Source organism: Ruditapes philippinarum, unplaced genomic scaffold, assembly GCF_026571515.1.
Source record: "Ruditapes philippinarum isolate M1 unplaced genomic scaffold, ASM2657151v2 ctg1599_1_1_1_1, whole genome shotgun sequence".
NCBI classification, from domain to species: Eukaryota; Metazoa; Mollusca; class Bivalvia; order Venerida; family Veneridae; genus Ruditapes; species Ruditapes philippinarum.
This window is the reverse complement of record NW_026862866.1, coordinates 136,615-163,056: the sequence shown is the minus strand read 5'-3', so window position 1 is coordinate 163,056 and position 26,442 is coordinate 136,615. Positions and strand designations below refer to the sequence as shown.

The window sequence follows — 26,442 nt, the reverse complement described above, 5'->3', positions numbered from 1 at the left end:
CATATGAAGATTAAGTTTCTTTACGGACAGGTAAAATTACAAGACTGAGCACTTAATACTGGATCGAATAATCTTTAAAAAAACATACCCTCGTACCATGTCACTGATTTGAATGGACCGGTTATTTACATTTCAATATCAACCCCTATATCTCCCGTATTATTTATATGTCTATTCTATTTGCAATACATCTATCGGAAACCTATGAAGAAGCCAATGAAGAGGTGGTCGTTTGGACCATAATATGTTGACATTATCATAAACAAGACGGCAATCTTGAACGGTGATCTAATCCTTGTCTACCAACAAGTTATTTATACAGTTTACCTAACCCTGCGACAGTTTTCATAATTTTTTATCTTTTTCCTACATCAATGTTAATGGCCTATATTTCATGTTTATAGTTTAATGGAATCCCAAATGAGACATTTGATATTGTGGTAATAAATATATGCTTCTCTCTTTTTAAAACCATTCCTTCTCTAAGTTTTCGTTCTTTAATAAAAAATGTTGGTATTAAAGTTTACGTGCAGGCCAGTTATGTTGCATATAATATATTAATCCAAAGCCAAGGTAAACTGACAAACAGATGCACAAAATTATCATTCATGGATTCCTAAATAAACTTTATCTCGTCACATGTGGAATCTATGATGCCACACCAGACTATACACCCATGTTCATTCTCCTTACTCAAGATAAATAAGCCTTAAAAACTTATTACACAGATTCAAACTCTTCAAAACCTATATATAATACCGTCAAAAACTGATTATCGATTCAAACTTTAAAAAACTCTGAAGGAAAAAGTGGAACCAAAATACAAGAAAAGAAACTTATCTTTCAAACACATAGCAACATGAATTAAACCATTTCTTCTAAAAGGAATTTCGATTTACATGTTAATTTTAGAATTTAATACAGATTTCGACTGTAAATGTGCCACAGGCTACCTATAAAACTCACAAGTTTGGATGGCAGAAGATGTACATTTCTCTTAGATTCTCTGACTTAAAGTGTACATTTTCTTTAGAGACTTCACACTTCCTTTATTTCTGCAGAAATTTTAAGTCGTAAAATTAGGACAAAGTTCTGGCATCCACGCCATTTCTCTACCTCATTACAGTTCTACCAGACGTGTATTTTGGAAAATATTTAGCAAAATTTTATACTACAACAGACAAGAAAAGAGAGAAAAATATGTTCAAAATAATTAAATGAAGGCAATATTTCGCCTCTGTTTGCACAAAACAATCTCATTTTCCACAGAATGTAATCAGCAATTTGAATGTCTAGAGCATGTTAAAATGTTATAACAAGTCTTTCTTAAGCTGTTATCAACATGATAGCTATATCTTTTTATGGCAAACTAATGCAGCATCTTTTATTAATATGCGTCTGCACAGATTCTTAAGGTCCAAGTTACTGCTAAATATCAGTTATAAGCATAAAAATAATGCGTGTTTTAGGCAGAAAATTAAGTATATCGTAAAAATTCTATCAAATCAGCAGTTCCATTGTATTATTTTATCAAATCAGCAGTTTTAATCACCATATCATGACTCAAATTACAAAATTTTCAGTGAAAACATTTTCAAAACCAAATCTACTAAACTTTTTCCTCATATTTTCATCATTTTAGGACCCACATTACATTCACACTACATGATTTTCAGGACCCAGATTTTGATATTTTCTGACGCCAGCACATTACATCATAATGACCTAATCATTTCACATTTCAGGATCCACATTATATCATTTTAGGACCCAAACAAAATTTCAGTTGGTCACCCACATCACATCATTTTACCGACCCATTGAATGCTATTACATTTAAATAACATCTTTGTTGAAACCAATGAAACTTCTATTTTAATAGATATTATCAGAAACTCAAGAAATGTCGGTTATGTCCAGGGGTACAAACTTATACTATTAAAGCTTACATGGTGCTGTACCATTAAATTCACAGTAATAAAGTGATCAATGCTTTGCACTTATTATGACATAATCTCCAAGTAACGTAACAGTAAAAGTTTATTTGTACCACCAGATAATAGATAGGGAAAACCCAAATTTACCAGTTCCAGAGTATCTTTATTCCCATGGGAGAAGATATAACTTCATATTCCAGAGCAGATTTTATCCAAAATTCATACAAACAACACCAGATAACTCATGTACCTGATAAACCTAATAGGAATCATTTTTACCTGGCTTTTCTCTCAGTTCATAAATATCAAAACATGATAATTGTTAATCTGGTATACGATCAGAGGAAATAAATTCTTCCAAACTATTTTCAGTTTATAGTTATCATCGGCTACATAAGCAGACGTACAAAACTTATAAAAGCAGACAAAATGTAATGGAAGCAGGTATGACAGAATTTATACAAAAAGCAGGTGAAACTTTTTCAAAAATGAAATTATTCAAAAAAAAAGTTGGGATAGACAGCAGCCTAAGACATTGACCACCACAAAATGATGAGATTTAGGAGAGCTAGCATTTCCGAGATGAGTCAGGAGGTTTCAATTAACTCTATGTACACTGTATAACAATGGCTGCTTCCAGTTTTCCTTGGTTGCTAAGGGTAACCAGGAAGTAAAACATCTGACGTCTGCTACCTCTGACTTTTTTCTCTTTTTTTTTTTTGTTTTCAAAAAGTCTGCTTATTGTATTTTCTTTCTTTTCCCTCTCATCTCTTGTTTTTAAATCAGGTGGAATACTTAAAATGCATTTACCTGAACTACAATTCAATAGATAAAAAGAAACTGGAAAAACTCACAGATCTGAATTAATGCTGGGTACACAATTGTTTACAAGGCATTTTTTTTATTTAAAACAAAAATTTATTTTCAATATTGAATCAGAGTAAATAACTTCATATAAATTACACCAAGATCAGATTTCAATTTAACAACATGGACAATGTGGCCATACCACGTGACCTTTCGGGTACGGAACACGCCGATTTTTCCCTCGATTCATGTAAGTTTTTTATTCATAACTTATTTATTACACTACCGATTTTGATCAGATAAGGCGCAGAGTACCCGTAATTATATCAGTTATCCACGGTATATCAAAATTCTGAAAACCCCTGAATAGTTTTTGAGAACATTCGAGTACAGTTTTATTTTCATAGCCTGGCCCGAGGGGAACGGTACACACTCATTTGGCATAACAGGCGATCTCTAGCAAGTCATATGTTTTTTGACACTATTTCATAGAAAAATACATGTTAAATCTGATATATTTACTATGTCCAATGTATCGAGTGAATGCAATGATGTTTTAGCATATTTTCATAAAGTTATGTTGAAATGATATGGAACACACTGTTATTTCAAAAGATACGGTACACACACAATTTCTGTCTTTGAAACAATTCTAAAATAAAATATATAAAAAAATTAATTTCAATTATTATGTGAGTGATTTTTTTCATAGATATACATTTTATTAATTTAAACGAGAACCCTGGGACCTGTTTTGCAAAGTATCATTATGTCTACAGTTTGATGTAAACAGGATTATTAAAAAAATAAAAGAACATTTTGAGAGTACGTTGCGCAAAATTCGATTTTATATGTTGAGCAATTATTATTTGGCTATAAAATGTTAAAATTTTAGGGAGGAATACGGAAGACATTGTTTTGTTTTGATTTTCATTTGAAACAATTAGGTATATTCTTTTGATTATAAAACGAATTGTGAAATTCATGGACATCTGTTATGTGTGATTATTATTTCATTTAATTTGTTTGTTCGAATATATAAATGACTGTCTAAACGTAGTATGAATATATAAACAAACAAGAAGTTAGGAGTAAGTTGGAAATATATGTTCCTTGCAAAATGTTGTTTAAATAATCGAATTTGGAGGAAAAACGCTGGTTTTGATGTAAGAGGATTTTTTTAAATCACGGAAAGTTTAAAGTTTTTTTTCGGCCACATAATATTTGGTATGAATAATCTGCCAGGGTCCCAAACTAACTGCATGTATCTTAATTATCAAATTATCTAAATATGGACAAATATATTTCGCAGTTTTACGTGAAATCAAAATTAATAATTTGATAATTTGAAGAACCCATATGGGAACAAGGCCTGTTATATATCGTAACGTAAGCCGTAGTTTATACAAGGTAACCTTGTTACATATACGTGTAAGGATAAACATGTTAGGAAATTTGGTAAAATTATGCCTATCTTGGACTTTCATTTCAAGATGCATTAAACACTTGAGTTCATGGATATGTGTGCTTGCGTGTTTGTGTTAAAAATAAAATGATATTTAATAATACCCATTTTGTCAATCAAATGCTATGGATTTTGGAGGCTGCGTTCTGTTTTATATACTACACGAAGTAGGTACGAGACCACAAGTGTCACTTCGATGTTTCGATTTTTTATGTGAGAAAGTTTACTACCGTACAGAATGTCGGTCGTTTTACTCAGGTGCCCGTTCGTTCCTTTATTTGTACCCAAAGGGGCACTTATAAAACTCGAAAGTCGCCACATGATAATGTCAGTTTTATGAGCCGTGAAACCAAACCAAAAAATGACATCATTACATGAATTAAAAGTTATTTTTAAAGCTTCATGCCTTTAAACATTAAAAATTTAAGCAATGGCGACTACATTTTTATTTGTTTGGGTCGTCAGACAAAACAAATAATGGTAGCGAAATTTCAGGCTCTGAAATGCTTATTTGCAAAATAAGAAAGTAGTCCGAACCCCTGGAAGCGGTTATCTACCTTTATATGTACTCTAACGCTGAAAAGATAAGGGGGGATCACTGTGTTAAGATTGTCAAATGACGGGCGCATTAATTTTCAAGCCTTCTCGGGAGAAGAAAAAGTAGTTCCCGATTGGTCAAAGACTTCAAATATTGTGTAATTCTTTACAGATATACATGTAATATTAAGCTCCATGATTATTTACATCAGTGTCAAACGAAATAAATAAGGGTTACAAACCCTAATATAGAATGATATGGTTTTCTTCAGACTGTTATCTTATAACTTCCCCGTGGTCGAGGGGTTACACGCCCTTTTAGGAAGAGAGATGTCCTGAGTTCAAATCCAAGTTAAGGCATGTTTTTTTTTTAATTGTTTAAGCAAAATAAACAATGCATTACATATCAGTGTTGCAATAAGCCTTATAGCCAATTTACTACAGTTATGATACTAGAAACAACATTGGTGGCACTATACAAAAACAAATTGGTTTACAATCTCACAGCCTCCACCTTTCTGACATTCTAAGACCCAAACAAATTCAGTGCCTTCTGCATGTGATTTGATTTAATTAAACATGACCATGATATTGCAAAATTGTACCTAATGACTTGCTTATTAATAACAAAATATAAATATATATAAATTGTTATCAAGTAATGATACTTTTTAGCGATTTAGGTCATGACCTTGTTTTATTTTTTCAGGATGAAGCAAAAAGACATATCTTACTTCACTTAAACTAAAAGAAATAAAAAACAACAATAAACACAGCATTATATAACAACATCTTCTTTCTATAGAGCGCAACTACCTGATTCTGTGAAGATTGAAGTGTTTAACATACCCTAGGTGATTTTAAATAGGACAATTACATGGAGGTTGTAAATGTTAAGCGTGATCTCTTGAAATATATAGTGCACAAATACATATAAACATTAAAAGTAAGCATTACGATACATTTCAAAAGAGGTCCCTGGGTTCTAGTTTAAATTAATAAAATGTATAACTATGAAAAAAATCACTAACATTATAATTGAAATTAAATTTTAGTAATTTTTATTTTAGAATTATTACAAAGACAGAAATTGTGTGTGTACCGTATCTTTTGAAATAACAGTGTGTTCCGTACCATTTCAACATAACTTTATGAAACTATGCTAAAACATCATTACATTCACTTGATACATTGGACATAGTAAATATATCAGATTTAACATGTATTTTTCTATGAAATAGTGTCAAAAAACATATGACTTGCTAGAAATTGCTTGTTATGGCAAATGAGTGTGTACCGTTCCCCTCGGCCCAGGCTATGAAAAGAAAACTGTACTCGAATGTTCTCAAAAACCATTCAGGGGTTTTCAGAATTTTGATATACCGTGGATAGCTGATATAATTACGGGTACTCTGCGCCTTATCTGATCAAAATCGGTTGAGTAATAAATAAGTTGTGAATAAAAACATACCTGAATCGGGTGAAAAATCGGCGTGTTCCGTACCCAAAAAGTCACGTGGTATGGCCACATTGATGGAGGTGTTCCAAGAAAAAAGATAAAGCTTTGTGAATACATTTGTTGCAATTAGGTTCACTCCCCCTTCAGTTCAATGGGCGTTATTTAATGAAGTATTATCTTCAAAAGAATAATATTAAGAATAAAGCTTCTGCATTAGAAGCTAAAGAATTTGTAGGTGATAAAAATTAATCAATTCATAACACACTTGGTTTAATTAAACAAAATGAGCTAGCTTGTGAGATAAGAAAAAAATTTCAAAACCCCTCCAGCCTTGATTCACCAATTTTGATTTCATACTCTAAAGGATTTAAATAATCCCTAAAGCAAGTAAAGACAAAACATTTGTTACATTTATAAAATAAATACATAAATAAAATACAAAAACTGTCAGTAGCATGTCTATTCATATTGTTTCATATAAAACAAGAAAAAAGCATATTTTTTCCAATCACATGCAGTAGTTTGGCAGTACAGATTAGGAATTGAATCTTCTAAAATTCCTTGTTACCACGGGTCTTTTCCCCTAACAACCTTGCATTACTTTAATCAGATTATATACAACAAAATTCCACCTAAAAAGACAATCACCTAGAAAATCATATGATCATGGGAGAAAAAAACAACTTGGAAATTGTCATTCATCGTTGGTATAAATGTGACTAGAATTACTGTGCACTAATACCTTATAATCTATTTTGTATTGATCGTGAAGACGTTAAGTTTTCCGAACATTCACACCCGAGGATGAATTCCTAAAACTGTAAAAGTCCAATGTCGTCAATGAATATTGGGCATCATTTTCTAGTTATCAGACGGAAATATTGATGCAACTCGAAGTTACCAATGGAAAAAAAAGTAAAGCACTTGTTTTATATAGTTCAATAAACAATCAACATCTCCCAGAAAGAAAACCTATTGCAGCGGCTCATTGGTTTGATGGCTTTGATTTGAAGACATGATGGTTACGCATACAATATTATTGAATTTGAGCAAGGCCTTGATTTCTCTGTTTTGCTACAATAAACTAAATATAAATGTATTTGCATGTTGCACATTATATAAGTATCAGATTGACAGGAAACCAAACTTTTAGTCTTTGTTATATAATGATTAATCTTTTCATTGAATTATTGCATCACAGAGCTGTATTTATACTCAAAATATTTTTGTTTAGGACATAATAAAAACTGTTTATCATTTTGTTCTTTACGTAAATTTTTTCCCAAATATTTAACTTTAAAAATTGTTTAATCATTTTATATCCTGGCGCTAAACTTGAGAAAATTTTCAGTTTTAATTTATATTAAAAACCATGGCATAGATAAATGGATATGATAGAGAAAACAGAAATGTGTTCAGCTCTTCAAATCTCTACAGGAGACTTCAACATGAAAATATCGACATTTTTCACATACCACAGTGAAGACTACTTAATATTCATACCACTCACAATGTTTATCATTATGCAAAATACCTTTAAAATTAATAACAATATGCAATTTAAATCAAAAACTTTTGAAGAAAAAAACAAAAGAACTAGTTATAAAACACAGTGTGCTGAATGTGCGTAATAAGTCTTAAAGACCTTCAGCTTTCTGGAAGCCAGTGGACCCAGAAGTAAATAACTTTGCCACCAGTACAGAACAAGACCAACCTGCACATTCAGGCAGTTTAACCAGGCTCAATTACCCGCAGTTGGTTGCTGAATTAAGTAGCCAATGTTTTCATAAAGCTTGGCCTGGCTTTGTTCTGGTTGAATTTATGGCGCTTGCTCTAAGGATGTTTTTTTGGGTTTTTTTTTGATGTCTTGAATTTGCTTAAAAGTCTTGAGGAAGTTTCATAAAGACAGTGTATTGTACATGACTGACAAGATTGTTGAAAGTACTTGCAGATATATAACTTATTGATTTAAAAAATTGATCTAAATTAAAACCACAGGTACCTAACAACTAAATATAAAACTTAACCATTTTTCAGATGATTCACTTGCAACAATGTCTGGTATTTATATAATTATGTACAGCATAATAAACAATATCTTAAACAAAATTAACTTCAACAAACAAGAGATTACAGTATCTATAGTTAACAATTAACCATAACAGATTATCTCATTATGTAGGTATAACAAAATACAGCCAGCCTGTTAGTCTATGTAAAGAATGAAACATATTTAACAAAAACACCTATGCTGCCAATTTTCAATGGTTTGAAAAATGGGAAAGTAATGAGTAAATGATCTTGAAGCAATCTGAAGATAAAATCTCAACAAACAAATGGGTTAACAGCACAACAGAAAGAAATTAATAATGCTTTGTCTTCACATAATGGTTATCATCATGAAACTCATATAGTGTGTACGGAAATGATGATGGTGTTGGTAGTTTTCACTCCAGAAAACACATTGAGGTAACGTCAAGCACTATTTTAACAGTACTAGTTGCCTTTACTTACGCAAGAAACACTTCTGTACATGCCAGAGCAGAGGAACAGTGGGAATGAAAGGATTTCATGATCAATTACAACAAAAATAACCTACACTGTCCGGGAATCGAACCCAATATACATGACTTAAGTGCTGTATGATTGACCTAGTAAAACATTGAATGCAGGATATCTATACAGGGCTGATAATGTTAAAGTTGATGTTTGGTTATATTCAAAACTGAAGTTGTTTAACCTTTCCTCCAAATTCTCTGACAATAATTTGAAATCAAATCAGATGTGCCAGCAGTGGCTATCAATATAGAAAATTTTAAGACATCATAAATGTGGGGGGGTTTTTGTTTTGTTTTTTAATTTATTCCCTTGAATGGTATTTGGGAAAAAGGTGTGCCATAAAACCAACCAGTAGATGAACAATTAGACCATTGAAACCTGAGTACATTGTTTACACATTTATCATATCTCAATTTAAAGTCAGTATCTTGGTGAATTTAACATTGAAAATCATCAATGCTTATTCTAAGTTATTAAAACTCATTTGGTCAGTCTGACACTTTTTTTCACAGCATAAAGAAAATCACAACGAGGTCACATTAGGACAGGCACCAGCTATAAAGAAACGACAGAAACAGGTTTAATGGTTTCCACACACGTCTGTCCCATAAAACACTTAACATCAGTAACCTATCAATTCTTTATCATACATAAAGATTTTCATTCTTTAGCCAGACAGACAAAACCGTAGCATATAGAGTTGTGGGAGAACAATTTAGGGAAGCCATTAAAAAATCATACAACATGATTGAAGTCCCACCAAGTTTTATGAAGCATAAAAACACACATATTCTGACATGAAATGATTTTCATGTACCTGATACTTTATGACAACATTATGAGCATACTTCAGTACTGACATTTATATGTGAAGGAATGCAACGGCTTCACATTTCAAAAACTTGTCCAGTAAATTAATATTTGCTTTAAAATCAAATACATGTATAGTTTATTTAACTTATTTAATATAAGTATATTTACTGGGATAAACTGAAATACTTAGTAGCCAAATAACTTAGTGAGACTGTAACCATAAAGTTTACTTTATAAAAACTAAAAAAAAACATTTCCATCAAACTTAATGTAACCAAAAGTGATATTAGCCTTTGCCACCAGTAAAGTGTCAGGCCAGTATTTTACCAGGCTCCGTACTGTTGACTGAACAACTTGAAAATTTCTTCTTAGCATCCTCAGAATTGAAAATGTACTGTTCCCAAAACTGAATCTGGACAAGCCCTGTACTCTATTAAAGAATCTTGGCATATTAAGGGATAAAATCCCTTGATTTTGTAATCTGGCAGTGGTAGGAGAGGATTATGCCCTTATTCTGTGAAAAGAAACAATCTTGCTGGATTGATAAATAAATTCATGATGCCAATTCTGTATATACATGGAAGAATTTATAATACTTTCATTAGTCACAAGAGACAGCGTTTGTAACAATATTATTCTAAGGTGATTGAGAAATTATTACTTTTTTCATTGATTTTCATGAACAGAAACCAATCTACCTTGTCTAACATTCATATTATCATTAATAATTTAAAGTTAAAGCAACTCTTAAAAGAAATAACTAATACAGACAAAACCTACAGTTACTAATGAATATTCACAAATCCTGCCATATGATAGTAACAAATGACTTTTGCAAAGACTCAAACTAAGGTGCGGCGAACAGTAACAGTTGTCAGCGTTAAAAACATGGCGAAAAAAAAAAATCCGCATGAACTCTGTGAGGGTAAGAAATAACGGCTGGTAGTTGTTGTTTTTGTTCAAAAGAAGCAATTACTACAGGTAAGTTGGAACACATACTACCTGTAAATAATAATTGTTCAGCTGTTATTAATATTTATGGCACAAGAATACAAGTTCCTGCAGACTTCAAAGAGGTTCTCAAGTGTTCCACACTTGATGTTAAATACGACCTCTGAACTGGCTGGCCAATAGTACTGAGATTTCATATAACTTTGTTTAAACAAGTCTTCACTAATTTGTCTTTTACAAGATCATGTAAAGTTTACTGTTTGTTCTTCAATGTGACAAATCAGGTTCTAAGTTCAAAGTAAACTCCATCATAAATAATGCCAGTGATATTAACAGTAGATTTTCAGACAGCATTTTAGTTCCTAATCATAAAATAAGGGATGAACTTAATACTAAATATCATGTAACAAAAATAAAGGAATGGCTGATAGTTTAATGGCTAAGTTGTGACAACCAGTTGACGAGTTGTTTTGACTGCAAGTAACTAAAAACATGGTTTTAGCTTGATTATGAAGAAAATTTTGAGCTGATTTTAGCCACTCTTGAGTTTTTCAGAGAGCATTTAGTTCTTATTATAACAAAAGGGTCACTAACTTATATTCTAACACTACATGATGTATTTCCAAAAAATAAAGGAACAGCCAGTTGTGTCGACCAGTTGACGGGTTGTTTCTTAACTCTGAATGAATCCCAGCATGTTTTCTGCAATCAACTTCTCCACATGTTGAAGTTTAAACATCATTATTTAAGCATGATTGTGAAGAAATCTTGATGATTCGTGAGTGGAGCAAACAAAGTGGAAATATGGCTGTCACCAAGTAGGACTTAAACCCATGACCCCTGTGCCGAGTGTCCAATACCTTTTACAATATCTATAGGCAACCCCATATGTCCTTACTTGTATGTTGATCAGTACTGGAGACCTGTAGATGCACACATGTACAAGCTAGCAAAATCTACTGACTACAGACTCACTGTACAGAACAATGTACTGAATGCTGATGTATTCACTTCAATATGAGAAATACTGTAATGAAGCTGAGCCTCTTCTTTAAAGGGTGGGTGGTTTCAGGTTATGTAATCTAAACCACTAGCTAACCATTTTTAAACATTAAACAATTTAAATCAGATTGTTAAAAAAACCTTTGGCTTTTATGTGCTTACAGTTTAAATACCATGGAATCGGTCCAAGTGGGTGTTGATAAAGAAATATTATATGTTTCTTCATACCTTATAGAACAATTAGAGAAATGAGCCAGGTAATTCTTTGGCTCCACCATCAAAGAAACAGGTGCTCATTTTCTGTTATCATCTGCCTATTAAGAACTAGACCATTGTTAATGCTTGTAATGCATCTTGGGAGAAAAAAACACTAGAAATTACACAGCATTAGATAAACAGTATGCCTGAAAGCTGTCTGTTCACCTTTACTATATTCAGTTCAATTTTGAAACAATATGAAGAAAGATCCAAAGTGCTTTTTTAAGAGGGGAAACATTCTTTTACAGAAATCCCTGTAAGAAATGTTTTTTTTATAATCTATAAATTTATCATCATCATCATAATCATCATCATTAGCACAATCACCATCATCATTGTCACCATCATCATCATCGTCATTGTCCTCATTATCATTATCATCATCATTGTCCTCATTACCGTCATCGTTGTCATCATCATCACCACCTCCACCACCATCATCATCATCCTTTTCCTTATCATCATCATTACTAATAATCCTCATTGTCAACATGACAATAGCTATTACATTGACTTCATCAAAATCATCACTGTCATCATCAACAACACAACCATCATCATCTTCATCCATAATTTATCATCATGTATCATCATCATCATTATTGATGATAAAAGTCATTAAGATTATGAGATACCATCACAATAAATTTACTATCAGGCAAGACAATTGTGGCTTCAGATCAAGACACCATTACAGACAAGCCACCTAAAATCATCAGTAACAAATAATTCAAAGTGTTGGTAACTTTAACCGATATCTGTGTCCTACTGAGTCCGTCCCCTATATAAAATATTCTTCATTTTACATGATTAAGGATGAGTAATGTTTATACCAAACTTTTCATACAGTGCTTTTTTTGCCACCATCATATTAAAGTTGTTAAGTGTAACACTATAGCTTTTAGCTTTCCATGATCAATCATTCTATGTTATACACTTGACATGGGGTTTCATTATGGCCCAAGCTGATAGAAAAAAAAGTTTCATAATGAAATATCAAGTTGCAAAAAATTCTTACTCTAATTTTGAGTTATGTGAAACTAGCCCAGGCTTGTATTTCCATTTAACTTATTTTTTTTTCAAAGATGACTTTAGAAAACAACTGCTTTTGTTAAATGGGTTAAAAAAAAACAAGATTCTGGGCAGGGGGGATTAGACAATGGGCTGAAATATTTATACTTGTATCTTTTCACTGAATCTCTGTATAGCTTGTTTATTTAACTCCTGACTCTTTTCAAATTATGTTAAATGGATACAAAGATTCTGAACATCATTATCAATGAAAAAATTTTTACTATCAATAAACTGCCTTTAGGACTATTTCAAAATATTTCTTAATAACTATTTAAACACAAACAATAATTGATCGCAAACAAATTTCAAAAGTAAAATATTTTAAAAATCAAACTTAAAATGAATATGAAACCATGCATACAAGGTACACAATAGAAACCGCATAAAGTTTCCACATTTGTCCAGTAATCATAAAATAAAGAGCACTTAAAGCACCGTTTAATCACAGTTTAAGCGTTGCCCATTCACCTTTGACCTAATCGAAATGCCAGATAAAAGGCCATGAGAGCATTCCTGCGCCTACTTGAATATGACTGGCTTCAATGGGCAACAATACGTACTCAAACAGAACATTATTGCAAAGCATTATGGGTACATTAGAAGCATTTCTCTGAGCTTCAGATGTCTCTATCCTTGCAAAGCTATCTGCTGATGCACGTAATGAATTCTGTCAATCAAAACTGGTGACAGATTGCCAAAATATATTAGTCCGCTACATTTCCCTTTTTATGAAGTGCGGTTTTCAAATTGAAATGACAGGTGACCTGAACTGCTGTACTGTCTTGACTGTGTATTTAGAAATTTTTCCCCTGCAATCCAACATAAGAGGAAGGCTGATAAATTCAATTTTCTCAATGATGCATCACTTTGAAAATGAATATGTTCACTTTTCATTTATTGCCATTCATCGTTTTGAAAGTAATTTCCAAGAAAATGAAGAAAATTGTAGTTTAAATTGTTCCAAGTCTGCAAACAGGTCATCAATCATGCCAGATCAGTTTTGTTCCAATCTATAAAGACAAAAGAACTTACCAATGTACTCGTTCCATGCCTTGTTTAGTTCTGAGTGGTGCGCTAGACAACCCTTCATCGTGTTAAGACAGTAATTATTACATGGCTTCGTCCTCGTAAGTCCGCCGCAATGTTGACAATACATCATCCTCGTCATACCGCGGGTACAGGCCTCCGTCGGCTTTATCTGTGAAAATCAAGAAAATATTCATATAATGAAAAAATATCTTACTCTATATATATAATATATATATATATATATATAAAGTTATATTCAGTTTCAACTGTAGCTGCATCCTAATGGCTAAGTGTCAGTTTTCACATTATGATATCCAGCGAAAATATTTATATTTAAACTATTATAACTATCTCTTTCACATTTATATGGCAAGTGATCAAATGTACTGTAAAATTGTGAAACAAGACATCTGTGGGTAATTTCTTGCACAAATGTGCATATTGATAGAGACCATCAACTTCATCCTAAGCTTAGCTTACAGAATGCGGTGTTCCTACCCAGGTGCCTCTTTATGCCTGAAAATATGCACGGAAGGGCACCTGAGGTCTTCCTCAACATAATAATTATATCATCCTTAGCTACCAGTGACAAACAATTCTTCAATATTCAATATTATTTACTTTATTGGTTTTTTTTAAAATTTATAGTAAAAGTCTTGAACATTTTACAACTCTCACAAACATAGTGTGTACATGTCACAATCTGCCTCATTAATTAAGTGGCTGCTTTTCCTCTGTATTTTATATTGTTTACTGTAATCTTTAAAATAATTACGTAAGGTTATTACAGGTTTTTTTTAAACTCATAATAGCATGGAACTGTGCAGTTTAAATAAGGATTGCACACAACACGCAACTTTTATGTCGTTACATTTTCCCCTGAGTACATACTCTTTTTCTCATTTGAAAAAAGAAACAAACAACTAAAAAAAACCCACACACTTTTTCAAAATGCAAATAAGATCATTTTCCTCGTTCCAATTTTTTAGCTGTTAAATTTTACAACGAAAAACAGAGTTAATGATTATATTCTGTAGTAATTTTACAGCTTGAGAACCAGTTTTAATAAATCTATATTACTAATAAAACAACCATTAACATTTTTGAGTATGCTTTTACAAATATGGCTGCACCTGTAAGGGGGGTACACTTGATTCTAGTTTGACAGAAAGTAAACACATTTTGATTATCCAAGGTTAACTTGTAAAGTTCTTATCCTACAAATCATGTCTACAATTTGATAAACAACTTTAGGTGCATGAGGCAAGCATTTTCTGATCACTGTACTAAATCTTATAATAAAATACTACAATAATGAAAATCTGGAATAACAAAAATAAACTGTCAGGGGAACAAATTTTGACCTTGACCTTTGACCTTGTTACCCAGCTATTATTTTAAAATATTGAAGCTGCTTGCTTAATGAATGACGAGCTGTCAATTATCTATTTTCGTAAAAATCTAAGGAATTTTGATTCTCAAAATACTTGAAATCTACAGAATTTCTAATCTAGAATTACTTAAAATCTATGGAAATTTTGATTTGCGAATTACGTAAAATCTAAAGAATTTTGATTTGCATTATATTACTTAATATCTAAGAAATTTTGATTTGCGAATTATTAAAATAAGACTGTCAACTGCTCACAGATGGCATGGACATTTTAACTAGTTGTCCTGACAAGGCCTGTCCAAGTAGTCCAATCAATGTTGACACCTGCGACAAGCCATCCTGGCTGACTATGATCCTTCATTCTGATGATGTAGTGCCCATAAAGACATGCCTATTGCCATCAGTATAGAGCCAAGCTTTCCTGCATAATTATCCTCTATAGCTAAAATTTTGTAAACCAAGGCACTTATTCTGAATCATTTCTTTGTGTTTTTGAAACTCAAATCTCTTTTAATTTCAATTGGACTGTTTCAAATGAAAAGCGAGTCCATTAGAAAAGTAAAACAGTATAATGCTTAATGGCGGGATAAGCATTTTACCTTAACATTGTTTGATGTACAACATACTGAAAATATTCAACCTAATTCAAGCTGTTTTATTTGATGAATGACCAAATTCTGGTATATATTTTTTTTCCTGTGGTATCATTCATGTTTGAGACAGGTTTTTTCCATCATAAACTTGATTCATTAACTTACAGACATTTACGAAGATCATGTGCAAGCCCTCAAATTTATCACCGTATACATCAACACTGTGTAGAAATGAAGATAAAAATGTTTCATATTTTCTACATCATCAAGACATTTTATTGCAGAAAAAATTCAAATTTCAGCCAGTAAATAACACTTATCTACATTCAGAGAAACATTTCAAATTCTGATGTGGAATGTGATTAAGCAAAAATCATGTGCAAGAAATTAAACTAAACCATTCTGGCGGCAAAAAAAGACCAGTCACTGCACAGTATGCACTGATATATCTGAGTTATAAACATTTAAGAGTTGCTTTTTTTTTAAGTTATAGTGGTCTGAAACAATCAATATTTACAATAAACTGCTGAATTATCACATTTGAACAGGACTTAGGGAAATTTTTCATCTTGTTCAGGTATTGAAGTAGCCGTTAAAGTTTTATAGCAAAAAAAACCTGCTAATTTTTTTTTTATTTTCCCAAATTTTTAACCCCAATTTTAAAATAAAACGGGGGTAATTTACTTAAAAAATTGAATTTAAAAATATTTTTTAATTTTCCAAGAAATTTTTTAAAAGGGAAATGGCCCAAACCCAAAAATTTTAATTTTCTGTTTAAATTTTTCAAAAATGAGCTTTTTGTACAAAAAATATAGAAACAATGTAAATCAAAAAATAAAAATAAAAGGCTTTACCCCAAAGACAGGATGAACCCCCACTCAAACTTGAAGAAACAAAAGGGCATAACTGTAAAAAGGTTTTTTCAAAGTCGGGGCCCCAATGCCCCCAAAATAAATTTTAAAAATCATCAAAAGGAAAAGTTTTGTGCCCCATTCCCTTCAGTATTTTTTTGGAGATCCCAAACTTGCATCCAAAATTTTCTGACAAACTGGTTTTTGAAAGGGTGAGCTAAAAAAAATTTAGGCTTTAAAAACCAACCCCCCCTTTTTATTTTTTAAGGAATGGGTAAAAAAGTTCCAAAAGAGGGGAATATTCGGGCCTTTTAAAATTAAAGGGGGGGAAAAAGGGAAAAAAATTAAATTTAAATCCTAAAACACTCTTTTTTAACTGCTTCACAAAAAAATTAAAAAATTTTGTAAAGGTTAATAATAGATAAAATTACAAACACCATCTTTTTTTCTTTAATGTCCCATTTTTAGCATGTAAAAACCCCAAAAAGGGAAATTCCATTTTTCAACCTCAAAAATTTTCAAAAAGTCCGGGCCCGATAGACTTTTTTTTCCCCTCCCTAAAACATCTTAATTTAATAAAAGTGTCCTGCAAGCAGATATATCTTGATAAAATGTCACTAGTATTAGTTCACATTGTTTAACACCACAGTAAATTGCTCATCACTGAGGCAGAAATTAATGTCAACTTCCCATAATGATAGTATAATCCAAAGTTTATTAATTAGCTCAGTTGCTACTCCTGGAATTTTGTCAATAAAGCATTCATGGACTTCAGGATACTGGCAATAAAAAGCCAAGATGGAGTTTCACTTGCTTTATTGCTAGAATCTGCACAAAGATCTGTAAAGTCTGACCAGGCTCTATGATGTTGTTTGTTGGTTTTTCAGTGACAACAACACTGTAATTTGTAAAGGTCATATATTATGACAACTTTCCTGAACTTTGGGGAAAGACCTCAGATGCCTCTTCATGCATTACTTACTGGTAAAACCACCATCTTACCGTAGGCTACAGCGCCTTAAAAGGGAAGGGAATCCCCAAGTCCCCCGTTTGATTTCCCAACCCCGCGGGAATTGGGGGGAAAGTAAATTGAAATCAGGCGACCTTAAAAAAAAACCTCCCACGTTTTCCCCCCTAAATAAACAAATGGGCTTTTAAGTTGATTAAAAAAAAAAACTTGCTTTAAATTTAACATGAGGTTTTTGGAGGATACAGATTTCTGGAAATTGGGGGAACAGTTTTTTAAACTTAAATCAAGAACAAACGGGTCTCAATTTGGGGGTAAACATATTTGGGGTTTTTAAATACTTTCCCCCCTTGCCAACAAATAATCCTGTGGGTTAAAATTTAAAAATATGAAAATTTTATATTTAAAACGTTCCATTCCCAAAATATCAAAAATCCCCGGGCCAAAAAGCAAAAACCCTCTAACAAAAATTTCCGAGCGCAATAAAAGCTCTTTTCACCTGAAGCTTCAATTTTTGTGGAATATCGCCAAATGGTTTTAAATCATCCATATGCCGTGTCACACAACTCAAGTAATCTTTTTCGAACACATACTGCGCATTCAATAACTCAAACATTTTTTGCAGAAGGTTCGTGAAGAAGTCATTTAAAATGTCCACAAGATTTAAATTTTCACCCTTATAATACAGTTTTAAATCACGGAAAAGTTTGGAAAACACTTCAGCATTTTGCTGATATAATAATCCGTAAGTCCGAACAAACATTTCATGTAAGTCTTTTTTGGAGTTCTCTAAAAGTTCTGTGAAAAACTCTGAAATTAGATAAAAGATATATTGTATAAATAAAATCCAGTTACACAGCAAAATTCTTACCAGAAGTATTTAAACATTAACATAATTATAACAAAAGCCATTCTCTTCCTTAAAACTAAAATCAATTATGGCTGCGAAATTTGGGGATATAAAGAATGAAACTATACGTATAATGTCTATGAACTGGAAACAAAATATTTTTCTAGTTTTTATAGCGTTCATATGACCATCCAAAAAAAAGGCTTCAAAAAGATAGTAAATGTAACTGTTACATAATTTTCCCCCAGAAAAAGAGTGAAATAGAACGAATTTCAGTTTTAAGAAATATATGATCATACCTTTTTCTTTAAATTAGCAGTTAAAAAAAAATTAAAAAGCCGGGCATAAAATGTTATTGTAGTAATGAAATGCCATTATGATCTCAAGGTAAATCAAATGTCTATTATGCATTACACAAAACTGTCAATAATAAATACATTGTACCAACTTTGAATATTATCATGTTATTCAACATTCTTCTGCTTTATAACACAACTGTTAATTTGAATAACCTCTTTTTATATTTTTACCCATTTTATCTGAATTTTTATACAGCATTTGTACCGAATGCATAATTACAGACAATAGCAATACAAGTGCATGGTCATGCCATGTGAAGAACTCAGGTATTTGGTTAGATAAAAGAGTTATACTGAATAATACATAATAAGACAGAGTTGAGATTAAAACTAATATAAGAACCAATTCTTGCTTATCCTGAAGCAAAATGAACCAAAGTTCTGAGACAGAAAGATGAGAAGAAAGAAAACTTCTATAACAACGACAACAACAATCTGGATTATTTGCACTATAGCTCTAAGGCAAACAAATTCAAATGTCATTATTTTCTCTACAGAATTTTTCTCCCCTCAAATAACATCTGCAAAACCATTTTTCATTGGGGCCCCCTTTCAAATAAATAATTTCAAACTAATCCAAATTTTTTTAAAAAGGAAAACCGAAAAATTTTGTACGTGAACCCAAAAAAAAAAATAACCCGAAAAAGAGGACGCAATAAAAAAAGTCAAAACCTTTCAATAAGTTTTTCTTTAGGGGGAAGAAGACCCCCATGGGATTACTTCAGGGGAAAAATGGGCCCCCCTAATAGAAAAACCCGACCAAAAATTTTTCATAAGCAGGGGTGGGAAAAATTTCCCCAAATGAAAGGGAAACCAAAGTTCCTTGGGAGGATTCGAAAACCCCCCAAAAGGGGGGAGTTAAAAGGAAAAATTTACCTTAAAGGGTTGTCCCCCAAAAAATTTAATTCCCCAAATTTTTTTTCCCAAAAATTCCCTTACAAAAGGTTTTACTGAACCTTTTTTAAAATTATAAAACAATTCTAAAAATTATGGGGTTTTTTTTCAAAAAAATGTATTTATTTTTATTCATATCTGTGTAAAGCAGAGGTTAAACAACATCAGTGAACTCGGGGATATTTTATCAAAAGTGAAATTCTATATTTATTCAAACTATATGCAAATGACAGCATTCCTCGATTTCTAAAACTTTGAATAGATTTTATTTGCATTAGAAGATATTCAAATAACTTTTACCATCAAACGTAAGTCACTACCACAGGCCTGATGATATTTGATCTAAGGGGCGTGAAATTGCCTTCCTAATCCTTTCTTTACGCCTAATGCTACCCATAATGCATCACATTATTAAAGCCACGATTGTCACCTACTGTGGCAATTATAAAAATATTCTATAGTACTTAAAATTTTGAGATATTATACATTAGAAAAACTTTATTACATTTTTTATGTACATGTTTAAGACATCATTCCCCCCTAAAAAAAATTTGTCATCTTTATGAACATTCACTGCAATCTTAATGACTCATGTAATTTTTATATCTCTTATCAACAAATCTTTGTATTTTGCTAAAATTTTTATATGAATGAGTTAAATTGTATCTGAAAAAGAGTCCAGTAAAGATTTAAAGTATAGCCAGTTATGTCACGAGAGTCTGAGCCAGTAGTGAAGCATTAATGAGTAATTTTTAAAGGAATAGGAATGGATGGATTGATGTCTGTCTAATATAAATATTCATCATTTAAAAAGAGGAACCATGACAGTTTTCCTATTGACATCAACCCTATAAGAGAGAAATTCGTGTTTTAAGACACTATTTTTTACTTGAGAAATAAGTTCATGGGCGCCGCCATTTTGGCGTTCTGTCATTCTCGCGAGACAAACGAGACCGAGATTGTGACGTGTTACACCCACTTCCGGTATAGGTGTACACGCTGGTACAACTGAAATATATCTTGATGAATTATTAAGAACTTATTAATTTTATTGCGTATATTATTTATGAAAACATCATATGGAACTGAATTGCTTTAATTAATTAATTGAAGACGCCGCAACATTAATTATCATTTGTCCGATATTCAAGCTTGCTGATGATCCCACCACATGATTTAAGCAATGACTGCTTAATTTTCAAAGATAAACCATAAATTTAATTTGGGTACTATGAGAAACTTCTTCAAATTGACGATTAATCCTTTTATTTTGTACTTAATTTTCGCTAGACAAGCTGTCCAAATAGGGTACATCGCCGGTCATGTATCTTTTTTTCAGGTAAAATATCAACTAAATCCAATATGCTGAGGACGCGATTTTCCGCCATTGACGCTAAAAATGAGAATGGCGCAGGAAAATCGGCAGCCAGACTAATATCGTTTGAAAACAAAACTGTCCGTTAGGTTATTTAGGCACCCAGTCAAAACTGGTACCAACAGCAACAGGTTGCCCATTCCCCTATAATTACGCATATTCTCGGGTTTATCCAGTTCCCTAAAGCTTTTTTCCACGTTATCTACTTACCCGACAGATACGCATTTCTACTACCGTAAATTTAATCCAATAAAACAAAAAATCATAAATCTACTTAACATTTAAAATGATTATTGGTAACTGAAAAAAAATGTGTTGCTATTTTATAATGTGCTGTAATTTACTACAGTATAATTTGACAGGTGTGGAACGTAATTCCCTCCAAAGTCATTCAGTTCACTGATGAAGCGTAAAAAAACAGATGTCTATTTCGTCATTAGACTATTTGACAAGGGTGATTAACCAATCAGGGCAACAATGTGCATGATCAAAAAGTATGTCGGCACAGAGGCATACAAGGTGCAATAAAAATCGTCAGTACACAGTGTGACACGAACATTTGGTGCAAATTAGGAACAATTAAAATGGACAATGCGCAGTATTAGACATAAGTAGTAAGAACCAGCAATTGTGTGAATAAATTATGCAAATTAGATTTTTTAGCAGCCAATAAAAATGATTTGCCTGCAGTTAATATTAGGCTACGATTACGATGGGCAGCATCATACGTTGACAGACATGTTATAACAATTTACTTTTCAAAAGAGTTGCTTATATTTTTGAAATGTGAACATCAATTAAATCATATGTTCACACCTTTAAATTTGAAAGTCAGAATCAAACTGCAAAAATTTAATTATATGTACTATTAAGAACACGTTTTAGTAGGGTTTTTATAATGGAAGTGGCTAGAGTACGGGCCCGTACGGCTAGCCAAAAGTTTTAGCCGTACGTGAGTCACGTACGACTAGCAAGGACACACTGGATTGGCTAGCCGTACGGCACTTTTCAAAATTTCATGGAAGTGTTATGTTATGACTTTAAGCGAGGATTTTAACCAAGAAACAGCATTAATTGTCTTCGGATGTTAACTTTTTAGAGATTAATCGCCTTCATCGCTATATATATCGATCTTTGTCATCGCAAGATGTCGAGAAAAAATAGCCTTTGCTTGCATTTACACCAATTGAAATAGTTTACAAATTTTGATAATAATCCTTTTTTGTTTCATTAAGTTTAATTTTCGACACCTTTAATATGAAAAAAAAAACACAACAACAATCACTGAAAATGATTGTTGTAAGGCTCTTGATAATTGCGACAATTACCGACGGTACATGTAAAGAAGTTTGTCCATCAAAGAAAGTTTGCATGTTCCGTGAAAGGCATTCTAAAATTCTATTGTCAGTCCCTGGATAGGTTTTAATTAAGGCTAATTAATTGATTGACTGTCCTTTTATGTTCGATATTTATCTACTGTTTTGAAAATTATATTATAATTATTTTTGCATTTCACCGTGTTTTTTTTTTTCATTCAATGTTCTTTTTATTTATTTATTTATTCCACTCCGATCATTTTTACTTCGATCCATGTGCTTCAAATTAACAAAAATGATTTAATAATTCATACAAATAAAACAACAAATGATAAGCATGAAAATTAACAATTTTTGAACGTTCGACTTCCATATAATTTTGAAAAGTGCCGTACGGCTAGACAATACAGTGCGTCCTGGCTAGTCGTTCGTGACTCACGTACGGCTAGAACTTTTGGCTAGCCGTACGTTTCTTTATTTTTTTTTTTTTTTGATATTGTTACGTATTTTGAACCATAAAAAATCCCCTCTTCACCTCCTGTGAAAATTAAATTGTCTAGTCAATACTTTATTATATTAATATTTCCTTACGATTCAACTAGATTTATCATGAATCTAAAGATGTGGGGAAATGACATCACGCGCACCTGTTTTTATACGGCCAATACACAAACATGGCCGCGCTTACTGATTTGTAGAAATCGGTGATTAAGCGATTTAAATTTTGTTATCATTCGTTTAATATTATTATTTGGCGGCAGAAAATTTGCAGATTTATTATTTATAGTATTCTTTTTCTGAAATCAAGTTTTTATTCTAACCTTGTCTTTCCCTTTAAAGTTGTTTTTACTCAAACATGGTCTAGCATATTTGTAGCCGGTAGTAAATGGCAATTTCACCAGCTGAGTATTTAAGCTCCATGATAAAGTAAGTATCCCTTAAGCTGGACTCAAGCTTAAATATCATGATATTGTCCCCTCTGTGCAGTAATGGGTTAACTCCTAGCTATTAAAATATATAAGAAATCAACCTGTTACTGCACTAAGGTGATGATGTATGGTTTATGTTAACAATGGTTTGTTTACCACTCTCCAAGATAATAAATTTTTTAATGATTATTAATCACCCTAGTTATGTATTACATTGTACTTAAATGGATGTTACCTAAGTAACATCATACATAAAGATTAGCTTATAAGTCATGCAGGCTGTCATCGTTCAGTTGTCCATACTGTATGATGACCAGACACCATTATCCTGTCATGATCTATGACACCAGTCAAGGGGTTAGGGGGAAGACAGCATATTGGTGCCCGACTGACCAGGAACTATTCTGTTGTATGTTTGATTTTGGAAAACCTCAAAATTCTTAACTCAAACAAGGACAAGTTCATTATTCAAAACGAGAATGGTTCAAAAAGAAGTAAAAATGCCTGTAAATAGCAATGAACAGTTCCAAATTATCAAAGAAAGAAAACATTGTTGTCATTAAATTAGCAGAATAAAGGGTTACTTTACAAATGTAATTAATGGACCACCAATCATGTCTTACAGTTTTTATATGATGACAAGATTTCAAATTTCTTTACTTTGTGCAAATTTTAACAGCTGAATTTTATACCTGTAACAAATCCCTTGACAAACAAATGAAGAAAAGAAGGTTTTTTTGAATTACTGTTCTTCAAGTTTGTTCAAATGTAAAATATTGTGTCAAATAAATTTCTAATTTAAGGGGATTTAAATCTTTTGAAGACGTTTTTCATTCACAACAACGAGCAGTGGAATGTGAACTATTTGGATTATATAAACACACTCTTTGTGTAACAATAAATCTTACGCAAACTGCAATGAGTTTTGCAGAAATGTTTTGCTTTAAAGGTACTGGTGTGCAACATTAAAGTTGTTTTTTTCCCCCCTTAATTGTAATTAATAATCCATAGCAAAAACTTTTCTGTAAAAATATAAAGAGACAATTAACAAGAAAAAAGAATAATGTATTTTTTTTTTAATTACATCAGTCTTCTGTAAATCATCTGAACAAAATAATTGGTTCGAATTTTGAAGAAGAAAAAAAGTTCTTAAACCCTTTTTTTATTTTGAATGGGTTTTATCGTCGCACAGACACAGTAGGTCATATGGCACCTTCCAAGCTTTACTGGAGGTCAGGAAGACCTCAGGTGCCCCTCTACATGGACTGCCACCTGAGGAGCACCACTGATGGATATCTGGACAACTTCCTCACATGAAAGAATCTCAAGTCCCTGGCGGGATTCTGGCTTAAATAGGTGACAAACAAATGGTTTAAAGACAATGTCCTTCATCAACCAAGGTCATGTGAGGTCCAGGAAGTTATCCAGCTAGCTTATTAAGCATCTGTGGTTCTGTGACTCAGGTGCCTGTAAATTTAGCTTTCAACATCAAATATCAAGTATTATTAAAAATAAATCACATAGAACCAAAAATATTATTCTTTTCTTTAATACATGTATAAGTACCTTTACAATTTAAAAAATCAAAAATATTTTGCCCTCATCTACCTTTAATATCACAATAAATCAGTCTGGGGGAAAAAACAACATAGAAATTTCTTTGATAAACTTTGCAAGACTGGTGAAGAAAACAAACATATCTAGCTTAACCTACAAAGTCATTTTATCAGAGGCTATTTTACTACTAATGATCTCATAAAGGAAAAGTATGTCTTGTTATCTAATAAACCCTTATAATAAATGGGATCTCATATACTATATCCCAGTTAATCATCATGATAGCATTCCTTGTGGCTAATATATTGACAGAGCTTTTTACGGATTATCAGTCAGCAAAAACAATACAAAAGTGATACAAGAATTTATACTGAACCCCTAATGTTATAATATAGCAGTTACGGTTTGTGTTGGCAGAATGAATCATTTGGGTCAAAGTCAATAACAAGTTTGAATATTTAAAAAAAAACTGCAACAGTTGTAAACCTTTAAAAGGATTCCACTGAGGTTCTTTGACTTTGCAATTTTTTTTCTATTTATATCTTTATAATTGCAATTTTTTTTCTATTTATATCTTTATAATTATCTGTTGGAACTTATGCAGGAATTTAAAATCTTATATTTTTAGGCATATTCAGAGTTCCTTTTATTTAATTTTATCAAACTGTCCTATTAACTGCTTTAAAAAGTTCAGTGCTATCAATTAACTAGGTTTGTAGCTTTTAATGCTTTTATTTTTATAACAGATTGCTCATCAAACACTCCAATTGTTGCATTCAGTATCATTTAAATATTTTAAAGTTTAAAATGTTTATGTAACAATGTCACTGGTATATATGATATAAGTTCATTTTAGGAGCGTAATTAAACTTCACCATCTGAAACTAATCTGTTTATTTGTGTACCATATCTCAAACAGTCATCATCTCTGGGGTCATTATGAGGCCAGTGTGGACACTTGCTATCAGTTTAGTTTGTCATAAAACTGGCTAATTTACAGCTCATGCCTTCTTTGGTCATTTAATGATATACATGCTAATTATAAACATTCATATACTGTATATATAATAAAACTCTGTCTGTTTTAATAGTGAAACATTTCTTTGTTTGCTTTTGAAATTAGAATGAAACTTTCAATGTTCAACAAAACAATGTTCGAAAGTTTTGACCGTTTATAACTTGAAATGCATTAAATACAAGTGGAAGTTTATTGACTGTTTTTGTTTTTTTATGATCAAAAAGTTGGCAAACGTATCAGAAAAACTATCTTAGTTTTACATAAAACACGTTTTCATGAAATGTATACCGAATATTAAGAAATTATCTGCATAAACAAAATTCAACCTTTTGTTGAAGCAAAAAAGCATGTTTCAAAATTGAAAGTTACATCTGGTGCAAATACAATGTGATTATACCACTTCCACTCTCTTGATTTTGTAATTTTCTGTCAATTTCTTATGAGAAATG

At 31.9% G+C, this 26,442-nt stretch overlaps 1 protein-coding gene across 1 annotated transcript in view; it reads right to left on the bottom strand.

The window, feature by feature from the left end:
- The window catches only part of LOC132720424 (glypican-6-like), a 95,371-nt gene that overhangs the window by 16,374 nt on the left and 52,555 nt on the right, over positions 1-26,442 (bottom strand). The window contains exons 3-5 of the mRNA XM_060704567.1: positions 18,161-18,505; positions 17,704-17,745; positions 13,895-14,062 (exon numbers count right to left, since the gene is read on the bottom strand). Coding sequence (XP_060560550.1) covers positions 13,895-14,062; positions 17,704-17,745; positions 18,161-18,505 — 555 coding nt within the window. The remainder of the gene's footprint in view (positions 1-13,894; positions 14,063-17,703; positions 17,746-18,160; positions 18,506-26,442) is intronic.